The 13078-nt window shown below is 35.9% G+C and overlaps 3 protein-coding genes across 5 annotated transcripts; 1 reads left to right on the forward strand and 2 right to left on the reverse strand.

Moving 5' to 3' along the window:
* Positions 1–37: 37 nt before the first annotated feature.
* LOC18055455 (nucleotide-sugar uncharacterized transporter 2) lies at positions 38–2941 on the reverse strand. Of its 2 annotated transcripts, none has more exons than XM_006452583.2 (7): positions 2523–2940; positions 1684–1835; positions 1351–1559; positions 1167–1260; positions 906–1072; positions 642–812; positions 38–513 (listed from the first exon to the last, which is right to left on the reverse strand). In XM_006452583.2, the coding sequence occupies exons 1-7, from the start codon at positions 2599–2601 to the stop codon at positions 231–233; spliced, it is 1155 nt and encodes a 384-aa protein (XP_006452646.1). In that variant the 5' UTR covers positions 2602–2940; the 3' UTR covers positions 38–230. The 2 variants fall into 2 exon arrangements, with proteins under 2 accessions (XP_006452646.1, XP_024033143.1); XM_024177375.1 differs by having other exon boundaries at positions 267–481; positions 2523–2941.
* An 870-nt stretch (positions 2942–3811) lies between these two features.
* Positions 3812–7084, reverse strand: LOC18055456 (coiled-coil domain-containing protein 22). 2 transcript variants are annotated; one of them, XM_024178644.1, is made up of 7 exons: positions 6701–7084; positions 5731–6048; positions 5282–5505; positions 5042–5188; positions 4554–4778; positions 4222–4454; positions 3812–4181 (listed from the first exon to the last, which is right to left on the reverse strand). In XM_024178644.1, the coding sequence occupies exons 1-7, from the start codon at positions 7076–7078 to the stop codon at positions 4168–4170; spliced, it is 1539 nt and encodes a 512-aa protein (XP_024034412.1). In that variant the 5' UTR covers positions 7079–7084; the 3' UTR covers positions 3812–4167. The 2 variants fall into 2 exon arrangements, with proteins under 2 accessions (XP_024034412.1, XP_006452647.2); XM_006452584.2 differs by having other exon boundaries at positions 3812–4161; positions 4202–4454.
* A 395-nt stretch (positions 7085–7479) lies between these two features.
* LOC18055457 (ABC transporter G family member 26) lies at positions 7480–10552 on the forward strand. Its single transcript, XM_006452585.2, has 9 exons — positions 7480–7882; positions 7969–8258; positions 8351–8506; positions 8591–8774; positions 8860–9132; positions 9212–9496; positions 9578–9862; positions 9936–10043; positions 10130–10552. The coding sequence occupies exons 1-9, from the start codon at positions 7670–7672 to the stop codon at positions 10397–10399; spliced, it is 2064 nt and encodes a 687-aa protein (XP_006452648.1). The 5' UTR covers positions 7480–7669; the 3' UTR covers positions 10400–10552.
* Positions 10553–13078: the final 2526 nt, after the last annotated feature.

The following is a 13078-nucleotide window of genomic DNA, read 5'->3' on the forward strand; positions in this document are numbered from 1 at the left end:
TGTTCCATGAACTAGTATTCATTTCTCAGTTTAAATAATATCTTAATATTCTGAAAATAGGTTGGTCAAAATTTTCACTTCTGTGAACTTACAATTCTCCAAAGTGCGGTCTGTTTTATAAGCAGGAGGATGAGAATGTTACTACGCTGGAAGAAGATAATTTTGGTTGAAAAATTCCAAAATTTTCCCTATACATATTCTGCATCCCACATAGATTCGGAATGCGTAACTCAGACAATTGTGGTATTGGTTGCAACTGACTCTATGCTGTTCTCAGCATTGATTTTTGGTTTGTCTGAAGGTACATTATGTTTAGGTAGCTGCTGCTTACTTGAAGTTTCTTGCGACTTTTGCAAGTTAGGTGATGTATAGACTGACATTCCACCTAAAGCTGCAACGGCTCCACAAATGCTGACAATCCCTGGATCCGAGTTGAAAAGAAGATAGCCTCCAAGTAGAATTACACAGGTCTTGAACTGCCCTAGAACAACATGAGAAGTTGCAGAAGTTGCCCTGCTTACACACAACAAAAATGGAAAACATTCTACCAAAAATTCTGTATTTGATGTACACAACTAGCTACTTCAAACAAGTTAAAAGACGAAATTATTGGTAAATGGAAAGCAAGAATGAAGTCTCACCCAAGTGCCAAAGCACCAGACCATTGTAGGAGAAAACCAAGGAGAGCTGAGATGAAAATGGCGGATGAGTTATTGAGATTCCACTTATAAAATAACACTCCTGGCGGATCTAACCATGGCATCAGAGCTAGTAAGAAGAAAACTGTGACAGGAGTAGTCTTCCACATCAACCTACAATCAGAAATCCTTCTTTATGTATGCGCGGATTGCATGCAGTGATTGATTGATACACTTGCCAAATTATGAAAGATTAAAAGTACTTACGCTAGAGCAGTCCAGTTGCCTTGCTGTTGTAGATTAGACCACAGGATTTTATTTATAGCACTTGGGATTATCCATGCAACCGCAATAATAGCGCCAAAAATATTGAACTCTAAATCTGTTACGGTTGCAACTGCCACACCGACTGAGACAATAGCCAGAGCCAAAACCTGCAGAATTGCATGGACCACGTCAGAAATGGCTTAAAACATGGCCAATATGTTACACCCAAGAAGGCATCTTGTGTCTTCAAGAAATGTTCACCTTTTTATAAGAAATAGTTTTGCTAAAGAGGATGAACTCAGCGAGAACAATAGTAGGAGTGACTGCAATTTTGGACATCTGATAAAAGCCGACACTGTACATTGCATACAATTATACAGGAAACTTGAGATATTTACAACTGACAAATCGCTATTCTGAAGAATATGTATGAAACATTTCAAACCTGTTATGCTTTAGGCTGGTATTGGCAAGGCCAGTGGCGAAAGACATGACAACACCCAATGCAAACAGTGACGAGAAAGGAGTAGTTATAGCAGGAGGGGAGACTGGAATAATTGAAAATGCCTTGAAAATGGCTAGTAGTATCCATGCAGCAGTGTAGTGAATTACGGTCAGAAAGATTGGGAAATTAAACCCAACTTGTCCCATCACCTGTAAGCACAAACATAACAAACATTGGATACTATTACAAGGACGCAAGGAGCCACCATAGATTGCAAAATTTTCTGAAATTAATAAACTGCAATGTTTGAGAAGGGGAAGCAAGGGAACTGACAAGCTTGTTTGTCAGAATAATTCCAACTGAAACCACGAAATTGAATGTCATTGCTACGACAGGTCCACAAATTTTTTGCTGCTGCCGCTTGGCTCCATCTGAGGTTCGAATCTCATTATAGAGCGCACCTCTGATTTCTTCCAGTGCTCGTCCTGATAATTCAGACAATGAGGATAAAGAAAGTTCAAGAACAAAATCAAGTCATGGACAACAAAGAAAACTAGCAACTGAATGTTACTTTTTCCATGTCTTGATTTACATACAGGAAGAAATTTCAAAGTTGTCATTCACATTAAAAGAACAAACAATTTCTGAATAAATGTCTCTAACAAAAGTTAAAAAATCTTCCATGTAATGTTCAACATGCAATGTGGTGTAATGGGATTTCTGATCTAGGTAAGGAGCAGCCGTGCTGGCATATTTGAAAACACAGAAATTTTTCTTAATGGTAGAAATTCAAAACGAAAACTAGGTAATAGGTAAATTATACATTTATACTCAAGGGAAATTAGAAAATAAAATAAAATAACAGGGAAACAAGATCCCAGAAAAGACTGCACCAACATACCATTTGCTTCACAAAAACCTTTAATTGGATAATTTATAACTAATACCACACAATACACATATAGAACCAAGTAACCAACTACCAAAGTAATTATAAAAAATAGAAAATTATATGTCCATCACTGAAGCCATAACTGAACACCACATATGAAGAGAATAAAAATCCAGTGCCAAAATAATAAAAATAATAATAGTAGTAACTATAATTAAATAAGAAAAAAATTCTTGAAACTTCGAAGATTATGTAACTGAGGGTTTCATTGAAATGGCACCTGCTTCCCCTGCATCACTGTCTTTGCATTTGATGAACTTTCTGCCATGTCTCTCCAACAAAGAATCAAAAAACCCCATTTACCAACCCAGCAAAGTGTTTTTGCTGGTTATCATATTAATCAAAATGCATCATATTATGAACAAAAACAACCTGATTTTCAAGGAAAAAAAGAAAAGAAAAAGAAAACAAGAAACGCTTTAGAAATGGGTAGAAGACAAGTACATTTTAACTTGGTGATTATATTGCAGATACGGAGAGAAGAGTCCTAGAGAGAGTCTTAATTGAATAAAAATGGAGTTTTTGTTATATGTGCTTGAATGTATTGGTGGTGCACAAATAAGAACCAATGATTGATGAGTCTGTTGCAAATGTCTTGTGGAATGACTTTGGAAGCACTTCAAACAGAAGTGCTTTTAAACATTGTAACTTGTGACTAGTTAGATTGTCTCAACTGCTGTTGGCTTCCGGAGAAGTTAAGGAAACATCACGTTTGATGTAATCTAAGAAACAGTCAACCGAAGACATGTGCTACTCATATAAATGATAGTAGATAATATCATACAGTTGGGTCCATGATAAAAATGACGTACCAAGCTTTTGTTAAACGCTGTTTTCACTTGAAAGCAGGGATTTTAGAAGCACTTGAAACTGATACTGACCCTTGATCTGTTAGTGCGTCCCATGAGTGGGTGGCTTATGTAATATGATTTAAGATGGTTACTAATTTGAGTGAATGGCCAAATATTGTGTAAAGATTTTTTTTTTTTTTTTTTTTTTTTTTGAATGAGAACTATTGCTCATGATGACATTTACAATCATATATATACTGAGACCCGTTTACATCAATTCTGATATGGCACCGCTCAGATTTTTTAACCCTCTCAAATATTCGAGGGACGTCAACTCCCATTCTGGGAGAAAGACTGCCTTCACTCAAGCTCTGGGGCTCCAAAGAAGGAAATTGAAATTAAACCCCTACAATACGTCTGCGGAGGCTCGAACCACTTCCCTCACATTTGTGAGGGAGTGACTCTGGCCACTTGGGCTAAGCCCAAGTGGTTGTAAAGATTTTTAATCATGTAACAAGCAAATTATTATATTTGGCCCTTGATCACCTGTGATTTATAAAACTATAATGGGTCCCATTAAATTCTGGCTTGCCAATTACGATATTATTGGCGAACTAATTTAAATTGGGTAAATTGTCAAAATCATTAATAGATTTCTAATGAAAGTGATGTGCTGGCTGCATCCGAAAAAGGTGAAAAAGATTATTTATTACAACACAACTGATACGTTGCTCTGTCTGTTTGTTTGCCCCTAAAGTCACCACCATCTAATTCTCATCTGCCCAGCTCTAGTTGTTGGGAAACCTGAGCAATCTTACATGGTAAAAATGATGAAATCACATACATGATTTAGGAAACATGGAAACAAAATGTGGGAGGATATGGTGACCCGAGGCTGAGGGAATCCAATGCCAAATTAAATTTTGTACATACTACATGAACGACAATTGCAAAGGAAACAAAAGAAAGTGACACACGTATGTATTCTTTTCCAGATTTACAATCTCAATAAGTATACTGCAGTTCAATTCAAAAGCCGCGAATAATTGTATCTTAAAAGCTGAAAAGATGGAATTAACCATCTCTATGTATCTTAAAAGCTGAAAAGATGGAATTAACCATCTCTATGGAATTGTTGCTCAAGGAACTCGTTTTCCTTCATAATGACATCAACATCAGCTTGTAGTTTGTCAACATTTAAGCTTCGGGAGGCCACAGCTGCTAGCTTCTTTTCATACTCGGCAATTTCTCTCTGTACTCTATCAGTAGCAAGGATTTTCTCAGAGACTTGCTCGAAGCTCTCGTGTATGCTAGTGAGAAGTCTATAAGCCTGCCGACCTACCTGGTCTTTCTTAGCTTCCCTGCATATACAATGAGATGTATGTTATCCAAATTCAATTACCAGCTTGGGAATAACTTGATCTAAGATGTCAACTAAAGAAATATTAGAAAACACATACCGGAAAATCATGTCGTCTACAACTGCATAGGTTCGATGAAGTCGTTCTTGGATAGAATTACTTTCTAACTGAAGCTCCCTGGTTTCTTTCAGTATTCGCTCTATGTCAGCATCTACTTTTCGACTGTTCTTCGTGATCTCCTTTATTCGCTCAATATAGGATCTCCTAGATGCCACTTTCGGTTGCTTCTCAAGATCAGTTGAAAGTTTAGAGTATTCGTCTTCCCTTTAGAATGAGAAGACATCCAAGTAAGAACAGGTGAAGGTTTGATGGAAGATCTTTTGCTAAGTATAATATGGTAACTTATTCATTTCTTTGTTTCTGATACAAGCTTCTATACCCTTGCCTAAAACAGAAACATCATGTCTTCTAGAAGTTTTCTTTCTCAGTTATCCTAATTACACTGACAAGCATTAAAATAACTCTTCAAACATAAACAGCAAGTGTGAAGAAAGTACAAAGATCACAATTTAATTTTGATAATATACCTCTTCCTAATTTCAGACAAGACAGATTGTCGTTCTAATTCAACTTCCCTCAATTTTAGGAGCTTTGCTTGAGCCTCTGGTTCATTTGCATATAGAGATTCTTCAAGACTTCTCTTCTTCTCTTCTAAAGATTCTTTTAAAGCATCCCTAACACAAATCATCAATGCCAAGTAAATATGCCTTTTCCAAGTTCAATGATAATAAGTCTCAATGTAAATTGATTGGATATTCATATCATACCACTGCAACTCCAGTTCAACAAGATTATGCTTCTTAGCCCCAACTTGCTCATCAAGCTGCTCAAGGTAAAATTCAGTTGGATGAGAAACATCAAATGCCATTTCTGCTGCTGCCTTTAACAATTGGTACTCTTCTTCAGGATCGCATAATTCTGAAGTCTTTGCAGTCACAGCCTCCATAAGATTTTCATCTCGATTTTGTAAATTGTCAGCATGATTTTTTATCTGTTTAAATAGCAAACATCCAATAAGTTTATTATGCACAAAGAACTTGGAAATCCTTTTCCATTCTTCTGATCATATGTCACTGTCCAAATTAAGAGATTTAACTACTCTTTGATGCTCTATTTTACAATCATGCGAAAAACATATATTGGCAGACAGTATAACTGGGATTGCAACATCACAGTTACAATATAGTCCCAGTTACATTAGTTCCGATGGACATACCTTCCCTCTTATCACCCCAGTTACATCATTCTTGTTGTAATCTTGTACCCTGGAGCTTGATACACTATCCGAAGCCACATCCTCAGAATTGGATGACTGCGGCAACTCATTCTCCAATCTACATTCTTCGAGTTGGTCTCGAATTTTCTGATGATCCAGATCTGTCTCTCCATTACCCTGCAACGTGCTCTTATTTATATTGCCTCTAACATCAACACCCTTTCCATCAGCAACTTTTACCTTTTTAGGCAACTCAGAAAGCCTCTCCACCAAGAATCTGATCAACTTATACAAGTCCTCTTCAGACGGATACAGGAACTGCCGCAATCAACACATATAATCTGTTTTAAGCATAATTTCAGAACAATAAGCATAGCAACAGCAGAAATTAAAGAAAAACATGCTAACACAAACAAAAATCACCAGGGGAAATAAATCTGTCGTGCTAACTTATCGCTTTTCCAAAAGCACATTTAAATGCAAGTTTCCAAATCACTCCCTAGTCTAAAGCACTTTTACACTTACTTCTATGTTTCAAAACACACCTCCAATCCACACCAACTTTTCATAATTTGTCATTTTCATTTCTAAAGCTTACTGTAAAAGTACTTTCCCCAAAAAAAGCACTTTTACAATTGCTAGTACAGCTTCTAAAGCACTACAAATCCAGAACGTTTAAATTTCTAAAGATTACACTAGTACTAACTTACAGCTCATACTACATTAATTTCTCAAATGTGAAAAAGGAGAAAAAGAAATGAAACTTATTGAAAACAGAGCTCTAAAACATAATCTTGCAGCATTAGAAGCTAAATTCAATTGTAATTAGAATAAATTCTTCATTAACTAAACCTATTTAACACAGAAAAAAGTTAAATTTCATCTCAAATCAAACTAAGTTCATCAAAAAGTCAAAGCTTTCAGCTAAGTATGCAGTAAGGTTTGCTCTTTTTTTGTTGTTGGTCTTTACCTTGTAATAACTGATATCGCCGATGTAACCTAAGTTCTTAATCGCCGACGAGATGTCTGTACAGATCTTGAATTTCTCGGCCATTGAATGGGGCAGAGAAGTGTCAAACGTCATCGTATTGAAAATGAGATTCAGAGACTGACCGCAGATCGAGACTAAGGTTTCCGATGTCAGGTCCTTGATCGACGATACGTCGGCCGGGATCGAAACGCCACCGCTCTTGAGCGAGTTCAGCAATATCACTTGTGACTCCTCCATTTTACTTTGTGTTTTGCGCCTTTCCTGTTTTCTTGTTCTTCGTGCTTTTGCTTTGTTTCGACTGTTGTGGAGTGGGAACCATGTTAATCGCCACCGTTTTGATGGCGGGATTGAGATCATGAAACGCTGTCGTTCCAATGTTGTAATTTTGAAACGAATATTTATTTTTCTAAATTAATAAATACATCTTCAGTCATTATTATTATTATTCTCCAGTCTTTTTCTAAATTAATAAACTAAGATCAGATTTTCATATTCAATTTTATTTAAATAATTTGTGAGTATGATTTAATTTTATTCATACTTAATTTTTACAATTATAAACTAAGTATTTAATTTCAAGACATTTTATACTATTTTAGGAGACCTTGGGTAAGTGAACTCACCCAATAACAAGTACTTTAATCATTTTAATTTTCTTAATTAACAAACAAGAAATATTTTAGTCATGTTCTTGGCATGTTTACATGGCAAGTCAAAATGGTTACAAGATTATGTGAGAACTAGAAGCAAGACAGACCTACACATTCCCAAAATTTCATCCATGGAAAGCCTGTGGCCTAACAACCACTCAAACTCTCCATTGCTGTTATATAGGAAAGCATTTGGTTTGTTATGGTTGATTCACTTTATATTGCTTGATTTTTATCAGACCCCATAAAAATTAAATATTCCCACTAGATAAGCTGTTTCAAAGTGTCTGATCAAACCATGGAAATTGGAAGAGAAGAAGAAATTGAAGACATGTCATCACTTACACCTTCAACAATGGGGTCCATGCAGATTGCAGCTGGTAGCAATGGCTTTGGTCACAGCATTGAGTTCATGTCACAAGCTTATCTTCGAAACAGGTATTCGGAGATTGATATTGTGGATGAGAGCTCGAGTATCGAGAAAGATAGACCTCTTCCCATATTTCTCAAGGTATAAATGTGTATGCATTACGAAGATATTCTTGAAAACAAGTTTTGGAAATGCTTTATTATCATGTCATTTTGTGTGCGATGCAGTTTGAAGATGTGGAGTACAAGGTGAGAATTAACAAGGCTGCATCTGATAGCAATCCTGTGAAATCAGTGGTATCAAAAGTGGCCTCACAGCTGAGCTTGGATAAGGATTACAAACATATTCTGAAGGGCATAACGGGGAGCATTTGCCCTGGAGAAATCTTGGCTTTGATGGGTCCTTCTGGCAGTGGCAAAACAACATTGTTGAAGATTGTAGGAGGAAGATTAACGGATGATGTTAAAGGAAACATCACTTACAATGACATCCCTTATAATCCTGCTCTTAAAAGAAGGTTTAGCGAACTTTGAACAAGCTTTCCTTTTGCGGTTTTTAACTTCTATACTCATCTATGCGGTATGAATGATAGTGTTAACATTGGTACAGGATTGGATTTGTGACACAAGATGATGTGCTATTGCCTCAACTGACAGTAGAAGAAACTTTAGTTTTCGCCGCATTTTTGAGACTTCCAGGCAACATGAACCGACAACAAAAATATGCCAGAGTGCAGATGATTTTAAAGGAACTTGGCCTTGAAAGGTATGATTGTTATGCTTGTGATTGTGGACATTTTCTTTGTTTTAGCTGAAAATTTCACTGAATACATATTGCGTGTAACCATAGATGTCGACACACAAGAGTTGGAGGAGGATTTATAAAGGGAATATCTGGAGGAGAAAGGAAAAGAACAAGCATCGGTTATGAGATTCTAGTTGATCCTTCATTATTGCTGCTTGATGAACCAACCTCTGGCCTTGATTCCACTTCTGCTAACAAATTAATTCAAGTTCTCCAAAAGGTTGCCAAGGTATAATAAACCGATGCCTATTTGGTGCCATTTAACAATAGTTTTTAACAATGTTGTTTAAAGATTGTGTTTAATGAATCTATAGGCAGGAAGGACAGTAATTACAACAATTCATCAGCCATCAAGCAGAATGTTTCACATGTTTGATAAACTTCTGCTAATATCAGAAGGCTACCCGGTGTACTATGGCAAGGCCAGAGAGTCTATGGAGTATTTTTCGTCTTTGGGATTTATCCCAGAAATTGCCATGAATCCTGCAGAATTCTTGCTGGATTTAGCAACCGGACAGGTGACTGACATCAGTGTCCCTGAAGCTTTGTCTGCATCTCAAGGGGCTTCAGATTCTGAAGTACTAAAAGTAAGAACTAATTTACACTTCATTTTCTTGCCTATTTCCTCCGTTCTGTCCTCTTACAATTTATTTCGTTTCGTTTTAGTATCTTCAACTCAAGTACAAAACTCAACTGGAGCCAAAAGAAAAGGAAGAACATCATCGAAACAAGAAGATTCCTGAGCATCTTCAATTGGCAATTCAAGTGAAGAAAGATTGGACATTGTCTTGGTGGGATCAGTTTCACATAATTTCAAGGAGAACTTTCAGAGAGAGGTGGAGGGACTATTTTGACAAGCTAAGACTTGTTCAAGCACTTGGCGTTGCAGTTGTGCTTGGCCTTCTCTGGTGGAAATCCCAGTCCACTACCGAGGCTCAACTTAGAGATCAAGTAATAAAAACACACCTACTTAATTAGCCACAACAGTTGCAAACACTACCATTAATCACATCATCAAAAACTTTATTGCAGGTTGGTCTAATATTCTACATCTGCATTTTCTGGACGTCATCATCAATATTCGGAGCAGTATACGTCTTTCCATTTGAGAAAATCTATCTGGTGAAGGAAAGAAAAGCAGATATGTACAGATTAAGCGTGTACTATGTGTGTAGCACTCTCTGTGACATGGTGGCACATGTTTTTTATCCAACAATTTTCATGGTCATTGTATACTTCATGGCTGGTTTCAAAAGAACAGTTCCCTGCTTCTTCTTGACATTATTTGCCATTCTCTTGGTAGCCATCACTAGCCAAGTAAGTCGAGCAACCCCAAAATATTTTTATTGTTGCTTGTTTTGTTATTGAATGATTTTCGTTCTGTTATTAGGGGGCAGGGGAGCTTTTTGGCGCAGCAGTTTTGAGTATCAAGAGAGCTGGAATGATTGCTTCTTTGATACTCATGCTGTTTCTTCTCACAGGAGGCTACTACGTCCAGGTACTGTCATTTGCTTGTGTCTCAAGGTACATCAGTTTATACACAACAGTATGCAAATTGAAAGCTACAGCGTGTTTTCAATGCAGCACATACCAAAATTTATGCAGTGGCTGAAGTACTTATCCTTCATGTACTACGGATTTCGACTGCTTCTGAAGGTTCAATACGATGGCGACGAATTATATGAATGCGAGAGCCAAGAAGGATGCCGGAATCTGCAGAGCTCGCCGTCATTTGACACGGTGAACTTAAGTGGAGGGTTGCAAGAAGTGTGGGTTTTACTAGGGATGGCTCTTGCTTACAGGCTGTGTGCATACTTTTGCCTTCGCAAGAGGATTAACAAGTGCCATCTTTGAACAGTATGATACATTGATAAACGCTTTGATGCTGCATTGTGTCACAAAATAATGGAGAGAGAGTGAGAACAGCATTAGAAAAACTTTTGATTTGATTCAAAATATTTAGAATACGCATATAAGTCTTCAATTCTATAAAACGAAATTCCTGCACTCAACCAAGTAATAATTTGGATTATTTGTCGAATGTAAAATTAGACGCCGTAAGTTGTAATCCATCCGTTAAAAGATCATAGACAAATGTAGGCAGTGAAGTCACAATTTCACCATTCTAAATTTCTTGTAATGGACGAACATTCAATTGAGCCTGAGGCTAAATAACCTGTCCAATTCAATTCCAAAATTAAGTCATACTTTTTGGTTAATCCAACGTTAAGTGGAGTCCGCAAAGACTTGGAATTATTACTCTTTTTTTTTTAGTCTAGGAAATCACATTAATAATGCTATAGGTATAAATTTTTATATAAATTAATGGGATATTATACGATTAGTTGAATGAAAATAAAATAAATTCCACCAATTTATATATAAAAAAAAATGAATGGACTGGACTCCATTGGTCATTTGCTTCCGCCAAACCCAATAAATTCTTTACTGAAACAATGCTCTGCGATCCAACTGATGGGCAGAGGTGTGAAGACGAGGCTGGACTTGGCTCGTGATGCAACAGAAAATACTGGAGAGCAAGTTGATGCAGCAAGCAATTTTTGCAAGGCTCCAACATCTTATCTCAACTATGATGATGTCTGTAAACACTTTTTTGGCCTGGGAGAAATTGGCGGAAACAAATTGCGGGTTGTCTCCTTGTCTGAGTAAGATTTTTACTTAAAAGATATTTTCTAAGATGGTGTTTGGTTGGGAGAAAATGATTAAGGAGAGAAAAATAATTTGAATTCTTTTTTTTTTTTCGTTGTTTGGTTGGATAAAATATATAAAAATTTAATTTTTATTAGAATTTAATATTTATTATAATGTAGAATTTGAATTTCACACCAAGAAGTGAAGAATTCAAACTCCTCATTTGTTGGAAACCAAAGCTTCCAATATCAATGCTTCAACTTTTTAACTTCTTTAATGTCATCAAATTATTGCTATAATTATATTTTATCAATTTAATATTATAAATAGTTTTATATTAATTAAATTTAAGTAATGATTTAAAAAATTTAACAAAATAAATAATTTTATTTATTTATTTAGTATGAAAACATATAAATATAAATTAGCAGTTGCCGGACCGCTTTCACTGTCGCCATCACTAGCGCGTGCAGTCTCACCGCTGGTGCCGTTGGACTCAGCGACCAATGGACAAGCTCGTTGTCGTTGAGGTCAAAAAATCGACTTATGTTGTCCAAATACAGGTAAAAAATTTTAGAAACTTTTTAACTTCCACAAATTAAAAAAAAAAAATCAAAAGTTTGGGCTAAATGAGTTCATCCATTATAGAGAGCATCAATTTCTGATCATTTTTATATCATTCATGAGCTTATATGAGATGGTGTTGGCGGAGTACGGCGGCTTCTTTTGCTTTTTTTTTTTAATTCGTAAAATGAAATTTAAAATTATAATATATTGATTAAGAATTTATTTATATTATATTCTAATTTATTTAGAAACAAATTGTGATAATTATAATTACTTAAATTAATAATAAAATAAAATTATGTTCATAAAAAAATTTAAAAAAAATTTAATTAAAAATATAAATATGTTATTTTAAATAATTTTTTATTAATAATTTTTGGAAATATATTAAACAAAATTGCCGTTTAATTTTTTGAATTATATTTATGATAAATACTCAAAGTTTAACACTCAAGGCCAAAATTATCTAAATAAAAAATTATAAATTTTCTTTCTTAAAATAATTATGTAAAAAATCAAACATTGAAAAAGTATTTCACACTTCCCTCCTCTCTTTTTCTCCCATTTCTTCCACTTTCCTCTTCTCTTATTTTCTCATATTTCTTTAAACCAAACATCTTTAATTACTGTTGTTAAAACTAAAAAAAGGGAAGAATATTGTTGTTGACATGCCACTGTTCGACTAATCTCTTTTGATTGAATATTAATTGTTAAGTAGTAAAAAGCACAAGCTAGTCATGCCTTCACCTCCCACCCTGAGGCGAATCACCTCAGCTGAATGATACGAGAAGAGCCCCGGTAAAACGCTTTATACAAACATGTGCCAACTAGAGACGAGCACCGACCAGAGGAACATACCGACCAAAGACATATACCGACCAGATACCCATCACTCAAAGAAAGGGCACACGATCTCACGAAATCGCGACAGTTTCACTATGCACCGAACCGTTGAGAGAGACATGGCATCCCACGTTTACCCACGTTTACCAACAATCCAGTGGTGGGAGACCCATGAGGGGTTGCTATTACCCGATAAAGGGGGGGATGAAGAGTACACAGGAACGTGGAACAACGGCTATAAGAAGTCGGGAAACCGATGAAAAGTGGGACAAAAAAATCGAGGGTAAAGGGAAAACTCTGCCAAATTGAAACTTGATTGAATATATACAAGTTTTTGAGGATATTACAAAAAATCATACAATCTAAATTACATAGTTTTCCCGTAAACACTTTGTGCTAACTTAAACATCGGAGGGTTTACGCCGGCAAAACTACTGGCGTCTCTGATCCATTTTTGTGAACGCAGGCTTG

The sequence above is a fragment of the Citrus clementina genome, unplaced genomic scaffold (genome assembly GCF_000493195.1).
Source record: "Citrus clementina cultivar Clemenules unplaced genomic scaffold, Citrus_clementina_v1.0 scaffold_1, whole genome shotgun sequence".
Taxonomy (NCBI): domain Eukaryota; kingdom Viridiplantae; phylum Streptophyta; class Magnoliopsida; order Sapindales; family Rutaceae; genus Citrus; species Citrus x clementina.

What these genes read in the sequence shown, in the direction of transcription:
- LOC18055456 (XM_024178644.1), bottom strand. Translation starts at nt 7,078, where the DNA reads ATGATCTCAATCCCGCCATCAAAACGGTGGCGATTAACATGGTTCCCA. An exon ending in TTGTCTGAAATTAGGAAGAG is followed by an intron (nt 4,779 to 5,041) that starts GTATATTATCAA and finishes CTCATTCTAAAG; the next exon opens with GGAAGACGAATACTCTAAAC. An exon ending in GTAGACGACATGATTTTCCG is followed by an intron (nt 4,455 to 4,553) that starts GTATGTGTTTTC and finishes TTGTATATGCAG; the next exon opens with GGAAGCTAAGAAAGACCAGG.
- LOC18055457 (XM_006452585.2), top strand. Translation starts at nt 7,670, where the DNA reads ATGGAAATTGGAAGAGAAGAAGAAATTGAAGACATGTCATCACTTACA. An exon ending in TTCTCCAAAAGGTTGCCAAG is followed by an intron (nt 8,775 to 8,859) that starts GTATAATAAACC and finishes ATGAATCTATAG; the next exon opens with GCAGGAAGGACAGTAATTAC. An exon ending in CAGGAGGCTACTACGTCCAG is followed by an intron (nt 10,044 to 10,129) that starts GTACTGTCATTT and finishes TTTTCAATGCAG; the next exon opens with CACATACCAAAATTTATGCA.
- LOC18055455 (XM_006452583.2), bottom strand. Translation starts at nt 2,601, where the DNA reads ATGGGGTTTTTTGATTCTTTGTTGGAGAGACATGGCAGAAAGTTCATC. An exon ending in GGCAACTGGACTGCTCTAGC is followed by an intron (nt 813 to 905) that starts GTAAGTACTTTT and finishes TTCTGATTGTAG; the next exon opens with GTTGATGTGGAAGACTACTC. An exon ending in TCTGGTGCTTTGGCACTTGG is followed by an intron (nt 514 to 641) that starts GTGAGACTTCAT and finishes GTGTGTAAGCAG; the next exon opens with GGCAACTTCTGCAACTTCTC.